The following is a 27811-nucleotide window of genomic DNA, read 5'->3' as shown; positions in this document are numbered from 1 at the left end:
CATAACTTACCTTAAACCAACAGACTTAGGTCAAACTAGTCACGGGTGCTGGTCTTGCGTACAACATCTTCTGACAATGTCCATTTGATAAGTTTACTCCTTAGGAAGCACTGCATAGTCAGTGCCATCTCCAGTGCTTCATCTAAAATAATATAGGTTCCGGGGCCAAAGGGATTCTACTGGAGCTGGGTCCACCCACAGTTCCTGCCACTGCTGCAGTAACAGCATTACGAGCTAATAATCACATTTTAAAAAGTATTACATTTTCGTCTATTGTAGGTCACCCCTAACTATAGGGATGGGATGGATGTGCGAGTTTTATCATTTTTCTAACAGTCCAAATTGCTAAACACACATGCTGTGCTCAAAGCCATATGCTGAGCATGCCACCAAGTGGTGTACTCTCATAAAATAGTGCTGTTGTTTAAAAATAAGTATCAGGTCCTGGCAAACATTGTCACAAATCAAGCAGTGATTTTCTTGCTGAGCACACTGGTACTCATGTTTGTTTAAGTTCACATACAGCGGATACAAGACTAGCAACAAGTTTCTAAAGGGCTGACAGATTGCATTTCAAAATGGCAGCAAACTCCTAGGAGTACCACTGGTGGAAATTTCAGTTCAGTAGAGTGCATAGTTTCTAATGGATGCAGTTGTGAATTTGGTTTTTGGTCAGTGGACTAGAAGGATCAAGAAGAAAAATAACAGAAATACTATTGGTTAAAAAAAACTGACACAGGTATGTATGAATCACCAGTTCCAAAATACAAGTGGAACAAAATGGAATCTTGCCCAAATTTAGCTCTCAAAGTATAAAAAAAATAACTTGCTGCCTTCCAAATTAGAGAAAGGCGTGCCTCTATAAAAGTCCCACACACTTAGTAGTGGTCTCATTAAACTTAGCAGGGCAATAGACGCACAACGGATGTTTTCCATCACCAATTACGTCACGTTTTCGCATTGTTTTCTGCCCATTTTACTCTGCAAAATTTCACTACCTTTTACTGGTGAAACGTGATTGGGCAAAACCAGGTGTGTGCTTTACTTATCGCTCAAGTGGGAATCCTGAAGCAGGCACAAACCATCATTTATACATGAATCAGGAGTTCCTCACAACTCAGAGCGTGCATTGAAATTGCTTGATTCTCCAAATGCAAACATTTCAATGGGAATGACACACTCCTTTAGGCTGAGGTTAATGAGTTTGCAGTTACTCTAAAATTCAAATAAGAATGAATACTTTGACTATTTTATAATTTTATGACTACGGGAGTTAGAAGCATATCGACTGGTGCTTATGAAATAAAAGAAACTTCATCCTCCTTTGAATGGGGTCAACATGTTTAAACCTCGCACACATTGCATCCTCATTCCATTATAATAACAAGAAAAGCATTGCTTTAGCTAAAAAAGATACAACAGTGCTTGTTCTTCATCCCAAGACAGCACAACACTTTATACTTCCACCGGACCTACGAGGCCACTGAGGACGGAAACTGAAAATCCAAATGATAACAAGCATTTGCAATGCAATAGGTCTCGCATTTGTGAGAGTTAGAGCTACTGGCGTAAATGACAATGGGGGTCATTCCAACCCTGGCGGTCGGTGTTAAACCAGCGGCCAAACTGCAAACAGGCTGGCAGAAAAAAAAATGGAATTCCGACCCTGGCGGAAACCGCCAACAGAGAACGCCACATTACCACACCGCCCGCCACGGCGGCACAAACAAACAGTACAGCGGTCACCGCCAACAGACAGGCGGGAGACAATGTACCGCCCACTGTATCACAACCTACCAATCCGCCACCTTTTCCGAGGCGGTATCCCCGCCGATAAAAACACGGCGGAAACAGCCATTTCGAAGGGAAAACGCTCACCTCCATACAGCCCACGAGGAATAAGGACAGCATGGAACCCGAACTCCACATACTCCCAGCGATTTGTGTTCCTACTCCTCTACCAGGAGCACGAACGCCGGCGCAGAAGACAACGGTGAGTACTGCACCTACAACACAAGGGAGGGGGGTGGAGAAAATATTACGGGTACACACATACGCGACACACCCACCCTCACCCACTACAACACACACATCAATGCGTATCAACACAGAGTGACACCCCCCAAACCCCCCGGAAGAATGGAAACACAAAAGTAAATGATTCTAAACATAGGAATATATTGTATTACTGGCTTAAAAATATAATTCTACATCAAAAACTGTTATATACATAAATGTACAAGTCCGAGCATTGTAGCATGTATTGTCCGTGGACCACTGGGCCCAAATCACATGGGCAAAGCCCACACAAGATACCCGACTCCAATGGAGAGAACACTGCAGGGGCATCAGATAGCAAAACTACAGGCACCTCAGGGGGAAGGGAAGGGGGGGCACCTCAGCCAGATGAGTCCACGACGCCAGATCCACGAGGGGCCTCCATGGCCACTGTTACATCCTGGGGAGTGCAAAGCCACAGTCTCTCAAGTCTCTACAGTGGGTGGGTTGCCCACTGTTACATCCTGGGGAGTGCAAAGCCACAGTCTCTCAAGTCTCTACAGTGGGTGGGTTGCCCACTGTTACATCCTGGGGAGTGCAAAGCCACAGTCTGTCAAGTTTCACAAGTGGGTGGGTTGCCCACTGTTCAATCCAGGCGAGTGCAAAGCCACAGTCTCACAAGTGGATAACAGTCTCCACTGGTTCTGGGTGGGGCCTGGTGCCCAGACTGCTTCGTGCAGCCCTGCCCGACTAAGATGCGGGCCAGCCCCTGGCGCTCATGGTTCAGTGGTGCTTGAGATGAAGGGCCCAGTTCAGCGGTGCTTGAGACGGCGATGCCCAGTTCAGCAGTGCTTGAGACGGCGATGCCCAGTTCAGCAGTGCTTGAGACGGCGATGCCCAGTTCAGCAGTGCTTGAGACGGCGATGCCCAGTTCAGTGGTGCTTGAGACGGCGGTGCCCAGTTCAGCGGTGCTTGAGACGGCGGTGCCCAGTTCAGCGGTGCTTGAGACGGCGGTGCCCAGTTCAGCGGTACTTGAGACGGCGGTGCCCAGTTCAGCGGTACTTGAGATGAAGGGCCCAGTTCAGCGGTGCTTGAGACAGCGGTGCCCAGTTCAGCGGTGCTTGAGACAGCGGTGCCCAGTTCAGCGGTGCTTGAGATGAAGGGCCCAGTTCAGCGGTGCTTGAGATGAAGGGCCCAGTTCAGCTGTGCTTGAGATGAAGGGCCCAGTTCAGCTGTGCTTGAGATGAAGGGCCCAGTTCAGCTGTGCTTGAGATGAAGGGCCCAGTTCAGCGGTGCTTGAGATGAAGGGCCCAGTTCAGCGGTGCTTGAGACGGCGGTGCCCAGTTCAGCGGTGCTTGAGATGAAGAGCCCAGTTCAGCAGATCTGGCCATGGCGTGGAGCTCATTTGCCACCTGTCCTGTGGCTGGCGGTGCCCTCCTGGGCTGCAGTGCCGGGCATGTTGGTGGCCTCCTGCCCACCTGGGATGGGGCTGGCGGGGCCCTCCTGGCCAGCTGGGCTGATGGCGGTCTTGTCGGGCGTGCTGCCCTTCCCAGCCTTCCCTGATCGCCTGTGGCCCTTCCCCACCTTGGGCGGTGTGACAGCTGTCTCCACACCTCCTGCCGGAGCCATGGTAGGGGTTTTTGTGCCTGGTGTCTTCACCCTCTCGCGCCGGCCACTGCCTATCTTTGATTGATTCTCCGGGGGTGGGCTGCCCGTGCCTTGGCTCCGTACTGAACTGGCTGCCCTGGAGGCTGGGGGACTCCATAGTCCATGGCAGACTGTCATGACAGGGCCCGGTTTTGTGGTGGCTGAGGTGCTGACTGGAGTCCTATGACATGGACGGGGTGGGGGAGTTGGTGGAAAGAAGTTAGGTTTGGACAGGAAAATCTTTTTAGGAGCAATGGGAGGGGTAGGTGTAGTGGGTATGGGAGTGGAGGAAGAGGATGTGGTTGTAGGAGTTTGAAGTCTGGTGTCTTTGGGTGCAGGTGCTTGGGCTGGAGGCTGTCGTGAGGTGGATGGCTGTTGGGTGGGTGGTTGCCTGCGTTTGTGTATCTTGGAAGAGGGGGTCACAGACACACTGGGAGAGGACACAGGGGACGTGTAAATGGCAGTGGGGGTGGTGACTGCACGTGTGCGGGGGGTTCTGTTGTGTGTGCTGGTGATGGACGTAGTGGCTGGAGATGTAGTGCATGCAGGTGTGAGTGGAGACGTGACAGGGAGGGAGGAGGGAGACGAGGAGGAAGGGGACACAGTGGAGGCAGTGGGTGTTGGTATGTCTGTATGTGGATGTTGCTTGTGTGCCTGTGTGATGTGTGGTGCTTATGTCTGCCTGAGCTTCCCTTGGGTGTTGAGGTGTGTGCAGGCTGGTCTGATGGTGTGTCTGGGATAGGCAGAGGTACAGGTGATAGGGTCTGGGTGGAGGAAGTTGGAGGGGGAGGCTAGACAGGGACAATGGCTGCCATCAGTGCTGAGGCCAGAGTGTTGAACGATCGCTGAAGGGCAGCCTGACCAGAATGAATGCCCTCCAGGTATGCATTACTCTGGTGCACCTCTCTTTCGACAGCCTGGATGGCATTCAATATGGTAGACTGACCAACAATGAGCGTCCTCACGAGGTCAATGATCTCCTCACTGAGGGCAGCAGGGGTGACTGGGGCAGGGCCTGAGGTAACTGGAGCGAAGGAGATGCCCACCTTCCTGGGTGAGCGGGTACGGGGCAAACGCTGAGGGGCTGCTGGGAGGGCGGTGCTGGTGCGCTGGGTGGCGGCTGTACCTGTTGTTGCGGGGGCACAGATGTTGCCGCCACCACAAGGGAGCTCCCTTCAGAGGATGAGTCCGTGTCACTTATGTCTGCCAGAGTCCCCGCTGTGGAGCTCCCCTCGCCCTCCGTCCCACTGGTGAAATCGGAATCCGTTGCATGGCCCTCCATGGCCATGTGGGATGCAGCTCCCTCGTGCTCCGATGCCACTTCTCCTCCGCCTGATGATGCTAATGCACACATGAACAGGAAAACCACAAAAAAGAGGGGGGGGGGGGGAAATAAAGACATGTTGAGTGCATGCATTGGCGACACCGTTGGCGGACAGGACAGACACAGAAGCCCCCTGCACTACGCCACGCACTTGGGGTCCACTACTCAATCCGTGGGACATGGCCTACAAGCCTATGGACGACATCTGCACACATAGATGACACAGGGCCTTGAATAGCTGTACTTGGCACCCTACAGAGGTGGGGGGCGGGGGCACAGGGACATGCCTTACGGAGGGGCCTAGCCTACAGAAATCGCCCTGGCCTAGGGATACCCACAGCCCTCCGCCCCCACCCAGACAACTCCACTGCGCGCAAAGTCACCAGAATAAGAGTGTGCTCACCCCCTTGTGTCTGCTGTGATGTCCTCACGCGCCCATCCAAATCGGGGTAGGCCACCGCCAGGATCCGGAACATCAGGGGGTCAAAGTCCGACTGGCACCCCTCCCACGTTGGGAGGCCATCCCCAGCTGAGCCTCCGCCGTCTTCCTGCTCCAGCGTCGGATGTCCTCCCATCTCTTCCGGCAGTGGGTGCCCCGTCTGTGGTGGACCCCCAAGGTCCGGACGTCCTTGGCGATGGCACGCCAAATATCAATCTTCTGGTGGGCACTGACCTATGTGAAATGTAAAGGGGGAGAAAAAGAGACATCACCTTCTGCATCCTCAATGTGAGTGGCCCCCCATCCCTACCCTTGCCATGTGGCACATGCTCTCATCCGTCATTTGATGCATGCCTCAATCGCTCCCCTCCCCACCATCTTTCATCCACCCCACTCAACACAGGCATTGGCCACTAAGCATGGCCCCAGTGTACTTACCTGTTGGTCTGGAGGACCGTAGAGTAGCGCAAACTGGGGGAGGACCCCATCCACGAGTTTATCCAATTCCTGAGCAGTGAAGGCAGGGGCCCTTTCCCCAGTCGCATGAGCCATTGTCTCTTCCAGACCGAGGTCACAGCAGCACTTGCAGTGTAGGTCCTCTCCTGTCGAAGATCAGGTATCGAGTGATTAAGCCGATAGAAAATGGCGGTCACGCCCGCGGCAGTGCGTACCGCGGCGGTGCGTACCGCGGCCGCTGGCGCACATCGTCATTGGCTCCTGAGACCCATAGGGTTCAATGTTAACCAATGCTGCTTAGCGCTGCGGTCTTTGACCGCCTACCGCCGCGGTGTGCCACGCCAGCGCATTTACCTCACATCCCATTGTCGCACTTCACAGGTCAGGCAGCCGCCATTTCAAGGGCCCACATGGCTTACTTTTTACTGCGACACACATACCTAGGCCTTGTATCAACAATCATACAAGCCATTCAATGCATTGGGAATCGTGTTTTGTGCAAGCTGTGGTTACGTACCTGTGGGTTGATTGACTCTGTGATCGCTGTTGTCCTTCATAGGCACCGTCCGCTGGGACATGCGAGGAGATGGAGGAATCTTCCCGTGTACAGACCGCTGGTAGACCTGTCGACAATGGAGGAAAGACATGTCATACTGACATACAGGCTTGACCGAGCCACTATTCATGAACTGTGTGCACAGCTGGAGCCAGACCTGATGTCACCAATCCGCCAACCCACAGGGATCCCCCCTCTAGTGCAGGTGCTGTCAGTACTCCATTTCTTTGCAAGTGGGTCATTTCAAACAACAGTGGCCATATCATCAGGGATGTCCCAGCCTATGTTTTCCAAGGTGTTGTCCAGAGTGTTGTCTGCCCTGCTGAAACACATGTGGAGCTACATCGTTTTCCCTGAGGTGGGGGATTTGCCTACAGTGAAGGGTGATTTCTATGCCCTTGGACATATCCCCAACATCATAGGTGCCATTGATGGGACCCATGTGGCTTTAGTACCCCCCCAGCAGGAGTGAACAAGTGTACAGAAAAAGGAAGAGTTATCATTCTATGAATGTACAGATGGTGTGTTTGGCAGACCAGTACATCTCCCATGTTAATGCTAAGTTCCCTGGCTCAGTGCATGACGCGTACATCATGCGGAATAGCAGCATCCCTTACGTGATGGGTCAACTCCAGAGGCAACATGTGTGGCTAATTGGTGACTCGGGTTACCCCAACCTGTCATGGCTACTGACCCCAGTGAGGAATCCCATGACAAGGGCAGAGGAACGGTACAATGAGGCCCATGGGAGAACTAGGAGGGTGATCGAGCGGACCTTCGGCCTCCTGAAGGCCAGTTTCAGGTGCCTCCCATATGACAGGTGGATCCTATTGTACTCACCAAAGAAGGTGTGCCAGATCATTGTGGCCTGCTGTATGCTTCACAACCTGGCTTTGCGACGCCAGGTGCCTTTTCTGCAGGAGGATGGTCCAGATGGTGGTGTTGTAGCAGCTGTGGAGCCTGTGGAGAGTGAAGACGAGGAAGCCGAAGAGGACGACATAGACAACAGGAACGCAGTAATACAGCAGTATTTTCAATGAAACACAGGTAAGATTCCAACCCGGCATATTACATATACTTAACCCCTACTACCTCTCTACTGTCTGACCTTTTCCCCCAGTGTATGGTAACTGAGTTGTGACTTTCCCTTCCAATTTCAGAGATGTGGACCCCACTGCGTGACATCTGCTTTGTTTCCCCATGGACTACAGCTGTGTGACAGTGGTATGTTGGCATCACAATGTAAATATGCATTTTTGGCATGGTAATGTCTAATACATTTGTACAAACTCACAGCCAGACTCCTGATTGTTTTGTGCAATAACTGTGTTTATTTCAGTGCTCTATATTGGTGGGTGATTGCAAATAGGTGAGGGGTGATGGTGGAGGATTGTCCATGGCAGAGTCCAGACTATTAGTATCACAGGTGCATTGTCCAAATGCCTGTGGAAAGTGGAGCATGGGCAGTATAAGGATGGACAGGGTGTCAATGTGGGACAGTGGGATGACCATCAGGGAGGTATCCTTTCCTGGCGGGGGGTCTTGGCATCTTACTCTGTCTTCTTCCTGGATCTCAGGGCCCGCTTGCGGGGTGGTTCTCCTTCTGCAGGGGGTGGGGTGCTGGTGGCCTGTTGGTCCTGTGGCGGGGCCTCCTGTCCACTAGCGCCGGCAGAGGTGGTAGGCAGTTCTTGGTCCATGCTAGTGTCAGGGGCCCTTTGTGGTGCCACAGTGTTCCGCAATGTGGTGACTACCTGATTCAGAGCCCCTACAATGGTGGCCAGGGCGGAACTGATGTTTCGTAGTTTCTCCCTGAACCCCAAATGCTGTTCCTCCTGCAGAAGCTGGATCTCCTGAAACCTGGACAGGACCGTCGCCATCGTCTCCTGGGAGTGGTGGTAGGCTCCCATGATGGAGGAGAGGGCCTCGTGGAGAGTGGGTTCCCTGGGCCTGTCCCCCCCCCTGTCGCACAGCAGCCCTCCCAGTTCCCCTGTTTCCCTGGGCCTCTGTCCCCTGGACCGTGTGCCCACTACCACTGCCCCCAGGTCTCTGTTGTTGTTGGGGTGGTGGGTTAATCTGGGTGCCCTGTAGTGGTGGACACACCGCTGATTGACGTGTCCTGGGGACATAGGTATGGGCCTGCTGGGTGGGTGCTGTGCTGGTGTTCCAAGAGGGGGGAAGGTCTGCTATGGGCTGTGGCTGTCTGAGGGGAACCGACTGTCCAGAGGTCCCCGATGGGCCGGGCTGGTCATCTAGATCCAGGTCGACAGAGCTGCTGTCCTCACTGTGGGCCTCTTCTGGGGGTGGAGTGGACATTTGTGGACCCTCCTGCTCAGTGACACGGCGTTCGGGTCCTGCAGGGGTATAAAAGTATGGTTATTGCATTTGTGTGTGCCATAGCGTGTAATGGGTGGGTGCCCGTGTACCCCAGTGCTGGTATTCCCGTGTGGGGGCTTTTGTGACGGTGGTTTGTGGGGGGATGAGTATGTGCAGTGGGCATGCTTTGTTGATGGGTGTCCATGCTTTGTGGTCGCATGCAGGGCTTGGGGTTGGGATGGGTGGGCTGTGATGGGGAGACATTTGCAAGGAGCAGGATGTGATGGGGGTGGGGGTGAGGGTGGGGGTGGGGGTATGAGTTGGCATGCTGGTGGGGTGGGGGGGATGAAGTAGTGAAGATGAGACTTACCAGAGTCCGTTCCTCCAGATACTCCTGCGTGGCCCTCAGGATGCAGGATTGCCAAGACCTGCTCCTCCCATGTTGTGAATTCTGGGGGAGGAGGTGGGGGTCCGCCGCCAGTCCGCTGCACCGCAATGTTGTGCCTGGATACCATTGAACGCACCTTCCCCCGTAGGTCGTTCCACCGCTTCCTGATGTCGTCCCTATTTATTGGGTGCTGTCCCACAGCGTTGACCCTATCGACTATTCTGCTCCATAGCTCCATCTTCCTGGCAATGGTGGTGTGCTGCACCTGTGTTCCGAAGAGCTGTGGCTCTACCCGTAAAATTTCCTCCACCATGACCCTGAGTTCATCCTCCGAGAACCTGGGGTGTATTTGTGGTGCCATGGGGTGGTGTGGGTGATGTGTGGGGTGGATTGTGTGGTGATGTGTATTGGTGTGTTGTGTGAAGTGCGTGGAAATATTGCTGGGTGAAAGTAAAATGCGCGTCTGGGTGCTCAGTTCTCTTTTTCTCAGTGCGTGGTCCCGATTCTGTAGGAGTGGGGGTTTGAGGGTGATGTGGGTGTGTGTTTTATATTGTGTTGGGTGTGTGGGAGTGGTGTGTGTATGTGTATCAGGTGTGTGTATTTGTAATTGTTCAATGTGGCTGTGTTTTGTAAGTGTGTGTGTATTTTGAGCGTGCCGGTGTGTACCGCCAATGGTATACCGAGGTTGAAAGACCGCCGCGTGGGTTCGTGTGTCGTGATAGTGTGGGCGTATTTCTGTTGGCGTGACGGTGGAGGTTTGGTCATCGCCAGTTTCTCGTTGCCCTTTGGTGTTGCGGACTTTTGTGGATGTCTGTATTTTGGCGGTTTGCCTGTTGTGGGTCAGAATGACCGTGGCGGTTTACCGCAGCCTCGGCGGTATGTTGGCGGTCTTCTGACAGCAGTAAGCGGCTTTTACCGCCAAGGTTGGAATGACCACCAATGTCTTTTACCTATGTGTTTTGGTTTGGAGTATAATGGATGTATGCCAGGTGCAACAGCAACCCTCCCAGGCCTGTCCCTGCAGGAGAGAGGACCCCCACAAGGCCACCATCTTGGGAGTGTTTTTGCCTCACTGCTACAAACTGGCTGTGATACCCTAGAGATGCAACCCTTTCTAGAGTGTGTACCAAAACCTTTATAGCACCAAAGAAGCCACAAAGAGGCATCTTCGAGCCATTTAACCTAGAGAATGAGGGGGTCAAAAGAGTTAGGAGCAAAGAAAAGGGGCAGCCATATATTTGTGTGTTAAATTTTTAAAGGAATTATTTATCCACATTGGCAATACCTGCCTAACTTTTAAAAACATGGACTGTATACAAACAGAATAACATAAGAACATCTGTATTACCCAGCGCTATATATTTAAAAAAAAAAAAAAAAAAAAGGAGTTATTCCCAGACTGCCCCAACATGCACCAGACAAACAACCCTAGGGGAAGGGTATGTGGCATAAGGACCAGAGCTGTCGACCTTGGAACTGGGGAACACAGTTCAAGTCTCAGCACCAGCTCAACAACCTGTGATTCTGGGGGAAATCACTTAGTGTCTGATTACAATCTAACAGATCGCCAGACTTGCGGTGGCAGTGCTGACTACTGCCAGTTTAGGGGTCTGACCGCCAAATGAAGAGTTGGCACTCGGACTGCCAAACCACAGCTGTCTCCACGGGAACAATATTCCCAACAGGCTGACGGCGGTTCAGAACTGAATCAGCCAGGGCAGCACCACCCCTGCTGATTGCAACCCGGACCTCAACCACCCTTTTCATGGCAATTTAACCGCCATGAAAAGGCTGGCGGAGAACAGGTGCAGGGAGCAAAAGGGGCATGCATTTGGCATGGGCACTGCAGGGGTCCCGCTGCCCAGCACCCTCGCAATGCTCACTGTCTGCTCTGCAGACAGTGAACATTGCTAGGGTGTGGGTGCATCCAGTGGGCGGCAGCATTGCCGCCTGCTTGATTACGAGCCAGTGACAATGATGTTGCCACTTTCCCGCTGGGTTGATTGGCAGAAACCTTGGTTTCCAACCGTCAGCTCAGTGGGAAAATCGCTCATGTAAAGCGCTGTAATACCATTGTATTGAGTTTGCTCTAACTGAACTCTTTTTGAAGAGGCACAATTTACATCCAAAAGCTAGCTGTTTTTTGCTATCAAGCTTGAGGACGTGAAGTGCTTGGGTCTGGAGTCACGACTCCTTTTCCACCATTTTGGAGACAACACCTTTCGTCATCTGTCCTAGAACTAACCTATGTGCTTGGATAGTGACCATACGGAGGTTATCAAGAACATGTGCTATCGCCTTGTGTTAAGCTCTACTCAACTCAGTTGGTTAATGCACGCACTGCAGAGGTCTTGGCAGAACAAGAATGTCACAGATTACAGTCCTTACATAGCTTTTTCTCCTCTTCATCTCTGCAAGGTTAATGCAAATTAATTATAGAGATTTTGTTAAGAATGGCACCTGCTTTGCAGCGCTATGAAATGGCAGAACCTGTATTACGAAACATTATGTAGAAAAAAAAAAAATAATTATTCCCAGACTGCTTCAACACACCCAACAAAGAACCCTAGGGAAGAGGATGTGGTGTAAGGGCTACAGCTGCCAACTATGGAGCTGGGGAACACAGTTCGAGACTCAATACCGACTCAACATCCTGTGGTTCTGGGGAAATCACTTAATCTCCCCTTGCATCAAAAAATGAATGTGTTCTTATGTAATGTAGCTGGTGCTCATGTTAAGTGCTGTAATACCTTTGTATCCAGTTCGCGCTATATAAAACTGTAAAAAATAAATGAAGCGCTCCAATATCTTGGGGTCGAGTTCATGCAGCATAAAACTGCAAAAAGAAAAAAAAAAAAAAAAGACCCCGCAGACATCGCAAAAGAAAAAGCAAGTTGCCCACAATCAAAGAAGAGGGAGAAACAATGGGTCTCACATTTCCTCGGATTAGAGATATTAGTGTTGTAAGCTCCTAACTGGACTTTTCTTGCCACATAAACTGATAATGAAAAATAAAACACTTTCACATTTGTGAGCCGACAATCGCCATGAGCATGAAGAAGACACAGAAAAGAGAACAGAAGTTCGCTCACAGTGAAACACATGGGCAAAAGGGCAATTATCCATGTAACCAGCAAAAGTAGGATTATCCATTTAACCAGTAATAGTAGAATTATCCATGTAACAGGGTTGATGTCATGTGAAGCGCTCGACTACTGCCCAGCAAGATCTTGCTATAAAAAGAAATAGTGCAGAAGCCATTTGGAAAACACAGAGCCTTGTATTTTTTAGTCGTTTACCGGTGCTGTAGAGGAGGGCTTAGCACCGGAAAAGGCATGACGTATGCATGCCTTTCACTAATGAAATCAAGCGAATTTTAAAAGGCAAGCCCACGAACCAACTAAACTGATGGGCGTGGTTAAAAGCCCAGAGAGATTACAACAGGGGCCAGAGCGCTCGTGCGCACTCAACCATAAAAATTGTGCGCCACACTAAAGTATCTTGCTGATCATGTAATAATCCACTTAACAGGGTCGGTGTCCAAGGCAATAATGAAAACTGCCTCAAGGCGGGACAAACAAAAGCATTTACCAACAACGTCAAGGGATTTTTGAAAGGCATGCTGAGAAACAAATTAGTGATGTGCGTGGTTAAAGTCCACAGACTAGATTACAACATGTTGAGAAGAGCAGCGCTGCTATGTTCGACTTAAAAACTGATTTAGGTTGAAACACCCTCATAGAATTTACATCTGAAGAAAACAACTGCCATCTTAATAGAGGTGGCTTGCGTACAATTCGCATGATTTCATAAAGGGGTGGAAAAAATAAAAACCTTGTAAGAAGGACGGTATATGCTTTCTCCAGTGTTCACACCATCCACCGACAATTAGTGAATACAAACATGTAAATTCTGCTTCCTACTCGAAAATTTTGAAGACCTTTCAAGATGGTCTTGCAGCTATAAAATCCAAGCCCTACCAATAAGAAATCAAGTTAGACTAGCTTACATTGCTGCAAAACAATTATACAACCAAGGTCAATCTCAAAGCTTTCCACACTTACAGTAATGCCCTTCTGTACAAATACCATAATGCAAAAAAATGGGCTACTATCGTTCAGTGGATATGAGGTTTAGGGCCATCATTCTGGCCCTAAAGTCATTCTCTTTGTACTCTGTTTTCCGTTGGTGATAGTTGCAGTATACTTCAAAGAACACAGTTTTGCTGTAACAAAATAAGTAATGGCGGTGGTTAACAAAGATTGTAATATCTTTTAGATGGCATCAGAAATACTGAGATGGAGTGGAAAAAAAAATCCTTACTTGCCTTCCTTTTTGCATGAATGAAGATTGCAGGGATGCAATAGCATAACAGGGGCTCCAGTGTGTCTCACGCAATCAGGGACTTAATAAATTAGTCCTTCAGAAAACTTGATATGCTGGGTACCACTCTGGACCACTCGTATGCTACTAGATGAATTCACGTACCTACAAAGTCTTAGGTGAGCATGATTCATGCCTACCTATAGATCACTTGAGTGAGCTGGTTGTGGAGATTCCAGATAACAATGTTTCCTCTCACCATAAACCACACATTACTCCACAAAATAAATTCTGCTTATGGGAGGAATTCTCCAGAGTCTCATAATTAAATATTTGGTCAACCAACTGTGGAGCCCTTCATGGTCAGTGACATCATCCTTAAGTTTTCTCACAAATTGTGTTTCTTGTACACAGTCTTTGCATGCATTTAAACTATAAACACAGCCAAGGGTTAACTTTCCCAGAGAAAGTCCTCACTCCGGCAATCAGAGCAAATGCTGTATTTTGTGTGTTTTTTTTTTTTTTTAAGAATATTGTTTCTACCAACAGGATATGTAGAGCAACCATGTTAACAATTCTCACTTGCTTTCCTCGAGTTTAATCTTCGGACCTCAAATAGTATAAAGAGAGATTTGCGAACATGTTCTTTAAAAACTTTGTTTGAAGCCTGACATCGTATCCACCACTTGTAACACAATCCATGCTTCCCTTTTCTTTGGCATGGCGTAGTATCAATATTTATATAGTGTTTACTATTGGTAAAGCATTCATACAAATAAAAACGAATAGACAGAGGATTGAAAACAATTTACAGACAACAATCTCTGGGTTAGTACACAGTAAAACATAGAACGTAGAACAAATTAACTGACAACAAGCATTAATCAAAGTGCACGGACAATCTGAGTTTTTGGCTATTACGTTATGTCAAGCGGAGTGAGTTGGTCGTGGCCAAACCTGAAGCCACTGCTGCTGCCACTGATACCGCTGCTTTCCCCCCTGGACTTTGATTATAGTCGGAGGGGTGGGAGAGTGACTGCTCTTATGCCTGGAGGAGGCCCTGGCCCATCGCGAGTCAGCCAAGTGCAGGGAGTTTAAGGGAAAAAAAATAAAAACAAATGTATCTGTCTACTATAAACTGCAGCCCAACTTCCAGTCTGGCCATGACTCAGAGAAGGGGAGATGGAAACTAGGAAGATCACCCACCACACCAAAATGCCACGCTTTAACTAAGGTGTTGAACCACAGTGAGCACCAGTCGAGGAGATGAGGCGGCAGAGGGGATAGACACTGAGGCAGTGTGCGCATGGGTATTAGGAGACCCCCAGTGCTGAGCATAAGCAGCCAACGTTAGCCCAGTGCGGCTTGCTCACACTGGGGTCCCAGTCTACACCGCCTCCATCCTGTCCTGCTGTGTCTTCACAAGCGGCCAGACCATGGATTACCAGACATTTTTTTGGGAATGGGTGGGGAGCGGGTGGGGGGGGGGGGTAGCAAAACACTATGTCGGCTGACGTGTTACCCAGCACTGTGAGCCTGGGCAGCAGGCTATACCTAAATCTAAACCCAAGGAAGGGCTGCACCTTTAACACCTCACCCCCCCCAAAAAGAAAATAGGCCAGACACAGCTTTCCATTAGAATCCCTGTGCACGTTTTCTTCCAAAGCTTTTCCTAGCCTGCATTATACTACTCCTCATCAAAGGCCTTCAAAGGCCAGTATTTGAAGTTCCTGGAGCACTCAAGAGGCTCTAAAGGCTTTTCTTGCATGCTTGTGCCCCTTCCATGGAGCCAATTGACGGCACTATGCTGTTAAAGAAGGTGAGGCAGCGCTCTCCAAGCCTGCTAGTTTTTAAGGTCTTTCTATAGACCCCTAGCAGGTGAACCTATGTTTACCTTGGGCATAGTTCCAGTTAACATCCCTGTACTACTTCTGAATATTCCACTGGACTTCACCGTACTCCCTAGTTATTGTTCCAGTTCAAAGGACCCCTTTGAATCAGTAGCAGGAGGGAAGTAGGGCACCTGGCAGAGATGAAAGGTCTGCAGGACTGTCAGAAGAGGAGGACTATAATTGAAAAAAACTAAGGGCCTACTGAGGGAGAGTACTATGCAATCTGGTAAGGTTTATGGGGCCACCGATTCAGCCTGTAGACAAAGCGATAATGGGGCGATATAAAAATAAAAACCCTAACAAAGACACCCCCAACAACGAGAGGCAGGAGGAAGAGTGAGTCAGCTACACCTTGGTCCAGGATGTAACAAGTATTTCCTCCCTGCTGCAAATTGAGAATTACTGACTGGCATGGCACGAACATTGGCAGCACGCCATTGCTGCAACCCTCTGTATACCTATCAGTTGACAACAATCAAGATAATAAGGAAGTTAAGATTTCCAAGCATGCTGTGATGAGGGCCTCAGCCCAGATAATGGGAGGATATTTACTATGAAAACCATAGTACATTCATCTAGTACCCAAGGTGTGATCCCCATAAATCCTACTGGAATTGAGGTTCCTCAGTGAGGAGGGGGGGCGAGGGGAACGCTACAGCCACTTGTGGAAAGAGGCACTTCTGTATATGTGAAACTCCATGAGCAATCTCCCTCATAACAGCGTCAACCATGGGGAGGTTATTAACACAGCCCTGGTTTTGGTGGACATAGCCGCAGATGAGCCAGTTGATTTGCTTCTGTTACAAGAGGTTGAGTCGATCCTCCTTAGCCCCTTTGGACTGCCTGAGCTGAGCCTGAGCAGGACCATTAGGAGAGGAACAAGAGAGTCTATTCGCTTGCTCACTTCCAAAAGGAAGGCTACACCTTTCTAAACTGTATTTAACATCAGATCAAATAGCTCAAGCCCAAAAAGATTAATTCCACTTAGATCAGTGGTCTTTAAACTGGGGGGCGGGCCCCCCTAAGGTGGCCTTAAGTGATCCCAGGTTAGTGGGGGGGGGGGATGCGAGGCTCTGGCCAAGAGAAGCCTTACACAGATAACAGTGTTTTGTTTTAAGCAGAAACATGTTAATGCATTTTTACAAAGGCAACAGTACTTAACTGCAATGCTTAAATACATCTAGGCATATTTAAACATTGTCATCTTTATAAAATAATTGTGAAAAATTCTGAAGGGGGGCCCAATGATTTTTATTTTTCAACGGGGGGGGTGCGGCATAAAAAAGTTTGGAGACCACTGTTTTAGATGAATCCAAAGAAAACAGATGGGAATCACATCCTATTCAATCTGGGTAAAGGAAAAGTAGTGGTGATATCGCCATTATGGAGGCTAAACGCACGCCCTAAGGAGTAGAATAGGTCACAGCAGTGGTAGAAAACAAAAGACAGGCGAATTGACAGTGCTGCCTAACCGGCTTCCTCACTTGCATCAATTTGGAACTCTCTACTACATAACCTGGACTTAATTTCCTTAACTTCACTCCAATAAACTGGAGTTGCAGGTGGATCTCCTTAATACCCTAGTCATTCATGGTATGGGTATCAATAACACATTAACGTCTTTTAATGAAATGGTTCTTAAAGTGGAGGTCAGTCCTGCAACCAGTTACCACACCTGCTCTGGTTTAACCGCACTGGATTTCCTTTCCTATGTTCCATCAGTACTATCTGCTATAATGAAGAATGTCAAAGGCACTAGACTCTGGCCTGAAAATTTCCCCCCTATGACCTGCCATAAGGAGGAGTTCTTGTCAGAGGCACAAATGTTAGTACTGACATATATGACTCCCCCTGTGAATGGCAATGGAGCAGTGAGTTCAAATGAAGCTGTCCTGCCCAGCGACACACCAACAAGTCCTGGGCTGACAGAGTACTCCACCGTCATCAAGGCTGCCGGACTATGCGCATCCTGCACCCCTCACATCTCAAATGGTGCTCCCAAAAAAGGAAGTAACGGCAGAGGAAAGTGATAAAGAACCAGAGCAACCGCACTAGACATCTTGGGGCTAACACGGATTCATTTGTCTGGCCCAAAAAAAAAGTCCATGTTCAGGTTGCAACATCGACCATTCAAGCACATACTTTAATAGAGAATACGTCACCAAAGGGAAAGCAGATCTACACGATTTCGCGGACAACTGTTGGTCTAAGGGCATCTAGATCGCATGCTAGGGTGGATAATAGAAAACAAGGCTCAACTTCTAATTTACAGGTTTCATTTCAATACTGTGTAACCACCCAGGTTTGGTCCACTAACCATTTCAAGGCACCCTCCTCTGGCAAACCCAGTAGTCTCCTCTCTATCTCCTGTCACACTCTATGACAACCCTACCATCCCTATGGAAGGAGCAGTGCCAAATACCCAGCAAGTCAACCACTACCACGTCATAGCGGAGGAAGCAGATTCAAATATCCATCGACCAGACCAGCATCATGTCGCCTGTTCCAAATGCTTAGCAGTAGGATCCTTAATGCCTTAGGGTACGGGCATCCTAAGGTCAGCATCCCTGCCCAAGGAGATGTGGCACAAACCATTGAACGTGGATTATCCCACTAACAGAGAATTTGAGTCCCATGTTGGTGCAATTGAGTAAAATACTGGTGTGGTAATGTCAGCCAGGCTAGAGGCTAGTAGTAAATCTTGCCTGCATACAAAGACATTTGTGTTGCTTCCCAGCTATGCGTCCAAAGGCAACCATGACATGCACAACAGGAGTGCCCTACTCAAAGTGATAGGCACGTTAGTGAATCTGGAACATATAACATCAAGTGATCTTGAATTCAAGTACCATCCTATGAAGCAGGGTAGAGACATAATCGTGACGTCTGGGGAAAAAAGGGATACATTCTTTGACTGGGGCACTGAGGTTACATTTCAGACCGACCTACATTATCCTCCCTCCTTACATCTTAGCTCTATGAATCCTGTCTCTATCCACGGAGGCATTCTTAGAGCAGCGGTTGGCGCAGAGCTGCACAGGAACAACTGAGCCAGCTACCAGCATTCATACAAACAGTCGTTCTCTAAAAATTGTCACCTTGCCCCTCGTGCCTCAGGGTGACAGCATGGGGTCATGGCACATACAAGAGTCCTTTCATGAATTAAATCTGCACTCATACTTTATTTCTGGCAAATCGAAAGCTGAATCCAGTTTAAAGCAGGGCAAATCGAGTGATGAGTGCCTCAGGCTAGCTAATGGAAGCACCTTATCCAAAGTTATTGTTACCCATGGGTAGCGAGAGTAGCATGGAAAAGCCCTGCCAGATGAAGTGTTGGAGGCTATTAGAGCAAGCCCCAGCTGTAAAGCCTCAAGCCCCAATGTGGCCCCTCTAGACTTTTTAAAATCCAGATGGAACTTCAAGCCCCACTGGTCACAAATGTTCTTCGGACGGCAAGCCAGTCACGGGGGTGTAAGTTGTTACCCACCGGATCCCTCTCCTGGACTCAATGGTGAAGATCCTGGGTCACACCTTGAGGCCTGGGCTGAGGACACCAGAACACTTTCCGGTATTCACAATGGGTTCACAAAGGAGCTCAGGACAGAGGATCAATGTCTTAACCCTTCTCTCTCTCGGTCTCTCTCCTGTTGGGCAAGTATACCATAGCTAATTAGGGCTTTTCATTTTTGGGGTTTTTGGGCCAGTCCAGCGCCTTTAATTGTGTCTCCCATAGTAAATTATGGAGCATTGTAGAAGATCTTGGTGTGGACAGGTTCATAATCACCATTGGCAGGAGTTTGTCAAATAGCTGAAGTCCCCATCAGAGTCTTTTTTTTTTTTTGTTCGCAGAGCATAGGAGTGCATAATGCTTCATCAGGATGACATGTCTGAGATACTAAAGCTAAGCTTCACAATGTAGAGCCAAACAATTGTCCTGGGGGTGAGCAGAACACTGACTGTGTGTGCACATCTCATTACAAGCCTGCCTTGTCTTGATACGACGATCCACACCGTAAAGGCCTTTTTGGAAGCATCTAAACCAGCAAATTAAATAAAACAGCAGAATTGTTTTCTGCAAGGATGGTTGCACCTAAACTCTTGAGACAAAGGTCATACTTAGTGCAAATAGTAAGAAAAAACAAGTGCAGCAAACTATGAAATCACAGAACAAAACAAATCTGTGCTCGATCTCCGGGATCCAACATCTTTATGTTCTGTCTTAATCATGTTCTAATAGTATCTGTTTTGTGGATTCTGCAAAAAAATTACCCTAGTTCGTCCTAGAGAGCCCACCTGCTTTGGATTGTGGCTGTTGCCTGTAGGGAGGATAAAGCAGCAATTGCTCCATTTAAAATAATGTATTTTTCTTCCTCCTACTGTAGGTCACTAGATTAAGCCTTGTTGACTTCATGCATTGGCATTGGCCTAGCATTAATAACACTGAAGGTGAAGAGGACCACTATTTTGAACCAATGGGCCTGTAAGAATGCTGTGGAAGTCAAAAGCAAACGGATACGCAGAAAGGCAGGCGTGTGTCATGGTCTCACGTTGTCTTCTATGTAAACATTTATAAGTATGCTGCTTCCTCTACAGAGGCTATAATGGTATAGTTAAGGGGCTCAGACTCCAGTTACAAAGAGAGTAGGCCTTAACACCTAGTACCGTTGTTAACTTAATATGGAAAATTGCTTTCATGAGATCCATGCAGTGGCTAATGTGATAAGGATAATGTCTGCAAAAGAAAGTGGGAACTTCCACCAAGTTCTGCACTCTGGTGCCTACACACGTGCATCATGCACGTTGCCATGCCCATCCATATCCATAATACTTGGCCGATCAAGCTACTCTCAGACAAACAAGCCACAGCATTGCTCAGGAGGCATATCATTGACACTTTCAATAAACACAAACAAATTATGAATCGTGTGGGCCCAGGAAAATATATTTTGTAAGAGCTTAGTTCAAGACAAGAACAATAGTGATGTGGCTACTAAAAAAGAGAGTGCAGACAATGAAGCCACAGGAGATAAGTTTCTATGAAATTTCTGGTCATCGGCCAACTAGCACAAAATAGTTAGCCATGAGTATCTTCACATCCAGCGCTTCAACCTCTGGAAACACTTCCTTCTTCCTAAGAGACTTGAAATAAATGTACTTACTTTGCCAAGAGTTCTGACAACACGTCTTACTCTCAGCATACTCACTGAATTTCTCTGGATAAGCTCTGCAACCCTGCTTCAAGATGGTCAATTCTGTCCTTCAGCCTACAAATCTCACACGGTCATACATCTAAGACAGGGATAGTTCCTTAAGTCTACCACTTGTAAAGGCTTTTAACTATGCCATCCCTTTCCCAAGAAAAGTTACATGGCAATGTTATGGCATGTTGTGCACCACAACAACTGTAAAAAATAAATTAACAAATTATACATTTGCAACCCCCTACGTTTCCAAGAAATGTAAAGAAGTTCTATCCATACTTCCTTGTCTCCTAACAAGATGGGCAAAACTAACTTACAGCTTGCAGACTCAGATCTGAAAACATGTATCTTTAAATATTAACTAAGTGGCAGGGTGAATACAAAATTCAACTGGTAAATTCCATGTTACTTTCAAACAGAGGAAAAGCATTGAGGGTGCTATTCAGAACTTTCCCTTTGATTTACAAACCCGATACATTGGAAATGAACCCCGTCCAGCCAAAGTTAGCAAAGCATCCTTTTGAGCCATGGAACAAAGTGGCCAGAAAATATGTCTCTTGGAACAATGTATTAGTTCAAGTTTTCACATCGGTCAGACTGTGCTTAAAGTACTTAGTGAACCTAAAAGTACATTTTTTAGATTTCATTTTAAACGTTCCATTTTATTTTCACATGAATCAGGTGGTCTGTCCTTTGGCCTTCATCCATGATCCTTCACTGCAAGTCACGACATGTATCCAAGATACTGACGTTAGCTTCCCTACTATTTAAAGCTGAATCAAATCAAAGCGGAAAGCAAGTAAACTACTTATTGCCTTGGAGTCCTGGCTATGAGCCAAGGAACATCAAAACAAAAAATATAAAGAAGTATCACAGCGTGCATGGAATTCTTTCATGATAAAGCCAATAAATGTTTTAAAGAAAGACTAAATATACACTCCGCTAGAGGAGTAACAGACTCCAGTCCTTCATTCATAGGTACCCTTATAACATATGTGCATGGCAGCAATATGGCAGACACCACATCGTGTGTGGTAAACCTAAGCTTTAGATACCCCTGAAAGACTCCAAGGTTGGGAAGAGCCAGCTTGCAAAACCTATTACAGTTTTTAAGATGGTTAAGGTGAGTTTTCAGGTCTATATCTGCACTACTATTATTATTAATATATATATAAATCAGAAAAATCTATGAAAGGTCGAATTCGAGTGAAGAAAAACTTAACCGTATTTCTAGGTCTCAAACCTTGGTATAGTTTATAGCTTCACAAGTGACACTCGTCCTTAATTCATTTTCATTCTCATATTCTCTCTCTCTCTCTCTCTCTCATTCTCTCTCTCATTCTCTCTCTCTCATTCTCTCTCTCTCTCATTCTCTCTCTCTCATTCTCTCTCTCTCATTCTCTCTCTCTCATTCTCTCTCTCTCATTCTCTCTCTCTCTCTCTCTCTCTCTCTCCAGTCACTTCCTCCAAGCCCCTCCCCATTTCAGAAGGTCTACCTCACCATGGGCCAGATGTATGAATGGGTTTTACCCATTCTGTGTCTATGGGAAAATGCTTTGGTACATTTCACCCCATATCACAAGAATGAGATGGCTGGTTATTTGTTTTGGATGTGATTCTATTGTCTTAAGAGATTCTGACTCTCCAGAACGATACATGGCTTTAAAGACCGAACAAGACTGTCTGTTGGAGAAGGGGCATGACTACATGAACTATAGAGCTTGAGAAGTGGACTCAAGCAATCTGGAGGCTTTGCACAGAAACAGGTTTTATTAGGAATTGTGCGATGGTGGGAATTGTGCTGCTGGTGTTTTCAAGATCCTCCCGATAGGGCTACATCTAGTGTTAATGTGATGTTGGAGAGAGGAACGGGAGAATCTTGAGGAGTACTATGCTTACAGGCGAACATATCTTCTGAGTTTACTGTAACCTCTCTGGTCAATTCACAATACACTGTGCCATTAAGAGGTGGTTCAAAAATAAAAGCAGTTGAGTACAAGTGAAGACCCTTCTCTGTAGATACACCTCAAATGAAGTACGAAATAGCTAAAATTTTATTTTCTTTAAACTGAGACATCTACAATTAGTGATGGATCGGCACATCAATGTGTAGTTTCTTAGCATGAAGAGACCATTGAAGGTCAAACATTTACAATCTAAAATATTTAGTAACATAACTTCATGTAGCACAAGATAGGAGAGGCAGTTTCTCACATAGGTATAATTGACAGTAGAGAGAATAGATGGTGGGAGAGGAGACAGCCTTCGCACACTGTAAGAGGAGGAAGCGTGATGTAGTGGGATGGCCAACAAAAATGTGCACTTATTCAAATCGCCTGGAAGGGAACTCAACACATAACGGAGGGACATTTCACAAAATGCACCAATAAAAAAGGAAGATTTGAAACCAGCACAGCGAAGAATGAATAAGCAAGAGTGAGCATGGTTAAAAGCCCACAGAGATATTGCAAAAGGCCAGAGCGCTTCTGCACTCGACCCTAAAAAGTAATAGACCAATTAAAAAAACAACTGAGAAGAGCGAATTAACAGCAGTGATGAAAGTGGCACTTTAAGCAACCAAATTAGAGGGGGCAATTAAACAGTATACTACTAGCTAGTGCTAGAGGCTTACCTAGTCACATCAGGAGCAGGAGTGGGTCGTACATGTTTCATTATGGTCTGGATCCAGTTTCTTCGAATCCCTGAAGTCATAGCCGATAGGGTGAATTCACCCTCTTTTGTCTAACAGGAAAAAAAACAAAATCATAGATTTGTTTGCTACGCAGAATGAGTATAGGTTACTTGTTACTTTTTTATGCAGAATGAATATATGTTACTTTGTAATTGCTGCTGTTTACATAAACGTTTTGAAAACTGGCACTGTATCCTTAGGAACAATAATTTTCCAACATTTTGGCTACCTAGTAGTAGTAGTAGTATGTAAGATAAATATAATAAGGAAAAGCCTTGCGATGTCCAGCAGCAAGGAGCGTTCAGTGTCAAACGCTGTTGGACTTCTTTCTTTAAAGATGCCATGTACATCTGTGCCATTTTCTCACAAGCTACCTTGTCCCTAGTCTTAAAATTCATCCAGTGTTTCTTTTGGAATTCACACAAAACCGACGGACTCTCTTTCTGACCTTCTTACAAGATTCTTCAATCAAATGCATGGTTATGCCATACATTCTGGAGATGAAGAAATGCATCTCTACTAGCCAAGGCAAAATAAAAATAAACTACTTGTTGCCTTACAGTCCTGGCTTAGGGCCCAGGACTATCAAAACTATTAATATAAAGTTGTAATACAGTGGGCATGGAACTCTTAGCATGGTAGAGCCAACAACTTTTAGCAAGGAAGAATAAATTCATGCTGTGTTAGTTGAGTAGCAGTGACACAGGTCCTTAATGCACAGGGACCTTTATAACCTGTGCATGGCAGCAATGTGGCAGATACCATATAGGGTTACCAGGCACCATGGGCAAGCCTAGAAAGAAAGCATGGTTGGAAGAGGTAGCCAAATAGCAGTCACCCCAGTCCTTCAAGCATGGGTGTCTTTTATAGCATCGCAGCAAAGTGTCTGACACCACATAGGTTTTACATGCACAACAGCGTACAAAGCTAGTCCAGAAAAAAGCAAAGTTGAGAGAGGCAGTAGGCAAAGTCTACTTAGTTAAGAGGGGCCTTTTGCATTATCTAGTCAAATAAAACATATCTGTAACTCTAGGTCTCAAGCCTTGCTATAGTTCATAGATTCACATGTGACCCTGTTGCTCAATATCCCCGCTCTCTAGTCACCTCCCGCCAATTCCTCCCCATCCCAAACCTTCTCCCACCCCATAGCACCTGAATAAAATGGCAATATGACTGTTTAAGGTGCATTCCAAGCATGACAATAGGGAGTAATTCTGTGCATGTGTATCTTTGACAGGTATGAAAGCTCAGGTGTCAGAATTATAAGTAACTTTTCTCTTAAGAGACCCGGACTCTCCCATGGAATTTCTGGCTTTAAAGAGAACAGGGTTGCCTGTGGGAGAGGCTGTAAAACTGCCATCATGTAGTCTATAGCTTGAAAAGCAAATGCATACTGTTTGGAGGCCTTGCTTGTACACTGGTTATATTAGGAATTTTGGAATGCTGGGCGTTGTGCTGCTGGGGGTTTCAGGATATTCCAGATGGATCTGTATCTAATGTTAGTGTGAGAATGGGAATGGATGCTGAAGTGTTTAAGGGTTGGATGTGTTCATGGGAAGATATGTTCCCTTTTTAACCTCCAATAGGCACTGCAAGATGCACTATCCCGCCGGGAAACAGTTGCAAAATATAGACAGGTGAGCACAAGAACAAATTTGGCTGTAGATACATCACAAATGCTTTAAAAAAACATTGATAACATTTTCCCTAAATTCTACAATCAGGTTTTCTATAATAATGGATTGGCAGACCAATGTTTGCTCTTAGTTTCTTAGAAGCAATAGGATCTTCCAAGTCAAACATTTAAACTTTTAAAATATTTGGTTTCATTTTTTCAAATGGCACAATACACTAGCTGGAGAGGGCAGCCCCTCAAATACAAGAGAAGAAACAATTTGGGAGAGTGTGCAGCCTTCACTTCATCCCACAGAATGATCTTATTAAGTGTACGGGTGATATCACATGGCTTAGTTGCCCCACAATGCAGCTCCTGACAGAAGGCCGAGGGACTTCAAGTACTCTTTTCATACACATTCTATGACTCTTGTAGAGTAATATGCCCATAATCAGCGTTTACACCTATTAAACGCGTAAGCATTACTTACAAGAAGATTGGGGTACAAACATTACAACCAAAAAACAAGAGTAGTGCCAACGAGTACCATAGCAAAAAATGTCACTCAAATTAAAAACTGGAAATTAAGTGGCACTACATAAGTCAGAAAGAAAGTCCTATAGTTGCCCATCAGTATTATCATAGACATTTTAGGATTATTTGGATGCCAAGAGTTCAGGTACTAATATGTTTCTTGGGACCAACATTTACTAGAAGATTTTATTTTCAGGAGTTTCCCAACCAGGCTGGAGCTACAAAAATCCGACTGCATGCATGCTGGGGTGCAGACATTGTTGATATCGTTCACCCTCACTGTGTAAAGCCAATACAAATCAATATGAAATTTAACAAGATATTTGGCAAAACTATGTCAGATTCCTATTGAAATGTTCAGTTGTTTAGGAACTTTGTTGATCACCAAGACTCTCAAATCTGTCTTATCATTCTTACGTGTATCTGGAAGCCATAATTTCTTTGCACAGGAACCTCAATGACATCGTAGCATGTAGACAAATCAATTTCTCCATCTATGTCAGAAGCCTGTAGAAACAGAACACCAAGCACATACACAGAAACATATCCTTAAAACATATCCTTGAAACACGATATTCAGCAGTCTTTACATTTGAATTTTTACCATATAGAACTTTTTAGTAAGAAATTGGCATACTAAAAAAACAAAAACATTTTGCAATCTTACAATAAATATGCACAGCATATCAATAAAAATAATATCTTGAAATAGCATTTTATAATTCTAGCAGGAACAACAGAAGCTATAAAAGTTAGGCCTTGTTTTGCTGCTTATAAGACAAAAACGTTACCCTGTATACATCTGTTCGTTGGATGCAATGTGGTAGATTCACATTCTGTGCATACACGTGCCATCGAATGTTGGGCGTGGATGAGTACAGGTTGTTTTTCCTTCAAATAAATGTTCTCAAGTCACAGATTACTGCTGGTAATGTACATGGGCATCAGCTCTATTGTGAGACTGGTTTCCGCACAATGGGTTAGGATGAAAGACAGAGCGTAGTGATACAGTAAAGAGCGGTGACCATGCATAAAAAAAGAAAAGAAAGAGGACATCTGCAACAATGAAAGGCTTCCGGGGAGGAGGGTGGGCACATGTGAATCTATGGCACTTCATGCCACGAACAGATACAGATACAGATACAGGAGGGATAAGAAAATGAGTTACTTACCTGTTGTTCTCCAGTATTGCAATCTTTCATAGAGTCACATGCTTGAATCATTCCCCGTCGAAGTGGGAGTCTCCGGTATCATAAGTAGTGTACATTATAATAATAGGCTTTTAAAGGAAAGCATAGCTCAATTTAATAGCCTATCTATGATCTTTTAAAAAAAAAGAAAAAAAGGACCAAAGCTATACATTGACCAATCAGGTGACAGCACCCTCTAGAACCCTCAGCACAGAGGCTCCAGTTCCTCAGATTTTTTACCCACAAAGGTGAGTTAGTACTGAAGGCCTGATAATAAAAGGTGAGCCTCTATGGGGAGGAGAGTGGGTCGCATATGAATCTATGAAAGATTACAATACTGGAGAACTTCAGTTACAGATAAGTAACTCATTTTCTTCTCCAGTACTGAATCTTTCATAGATTCACATGCTTGAATCAGAATAGTTAGCAGTCCATAATTTCAATTCATATGCATATACAAAGCAAGCGGATGGTGGGAAGATAAATATATAATGGCTCACCTTATAGGAATAGATGGCGTAAAACTTCTTGCCCCACTGCTGCATCCAATACTAGGAGTATACTGTCCTTCTTGAACTGCTTGAATGGCTATTTAATGGCAAAGGCTTGTATCTCACCCAGTCTTCTAGCAGATGTCAGTGCTAACAACAATGCAGTTTTCCCTGTAAGATATTTGAGATCTGCTTTGTGTATAGGCTCAAATGGGGCCCTCACTAGCTGGCTTAAGACAATATGAAGATGCCATGTAGGAGGTGGTTTTCTTACTGGGGGAAAAACTCGGAAGAGCCCTCTCATAAATTGCTTGATAACTCTCAACGACCATAGGGAAGGTGTTTTGTCCTCACGTCTAAATCGCAATATTCCTGCTATGTGAACTCTTATGGAGGAGTGTGTGAGTCCTGATTTTGCTAGTTGCAAAACATATTGTAAAATGTGTTCAGAATTGGAAGAAAATGGGTGCAAGTTTCTTTAGTAACACCAAATACAAAAAAGTTTCCATTTTAGCTGATATGATTTATTGGTAGACTCTGCTCTAACCTTTTTTTTTTTTAATATATTTTTATTAACAAATTGCTGCCTTACAGACACATAACAAGTTATGACATAATCGAGTTCTCACCTTGTTCACAGTTATCAGTGTTAATAGCACAGCTGATTTTTTACTAGTTTTGAGGTTTTTCGTCACATTATTCATTCCGTCTGTGAATCGGAGTAGAACTATTTCAGAATAAGTGTGGCAACC

General features: G+C 46.2%; 1 protein-coding gene across 6 annotated transcripts in view; it reads right to left on the bottom strand.

Annotated features, from left to right (window-relative positions):
- The window catches only part of MPRIP (myosin phosphatase Rho interacting protein), a 754399-nt gene that overhangs the window by 289845 nt on the left and 436743 nt on the right, over nt 1-27811 (bottom strand). For all 6 annotated transcript variants that reach the window (XM_069210054.1, XM_069210057.1, XM_069210056.1 and 3 more), the window contains 2 exons: nt 25796-25885; nt 23170-23279 (listed from right to left, as the gene is read on the bottom strand). In XM_069210054.1, the coding sequence (XP_069066155.1) occupies nt 23170-23279; nt 25796-25885 (200 nt within the window). The remainder of the gene's footprint in view (nt 1-23169; nt 23280-25795; nt 25886-27811) is intronic.

Source organism: Pleurodeles waltl, chromosome 10 (genome assembly GCF_031143425.1).
Source record: "Pleurodeles waltl isolate 20211129_DDA chromosome 10, aPleWal1.hap1.20221129, whole genome shotgun sequence".
NCBI classification, from domain to species: domain Eukaryota; kingdom Metazoa; phylum Chordata; class Amphibia; order Caudata; family Salamandridae; genus Pleurodeles; species Pleurodeles waltl.
The sequence above is the reverse complement of the archived record's forward strand: the minus strand, read 5'-3'. Positions and strand labels throughout refer to the sequence as shown.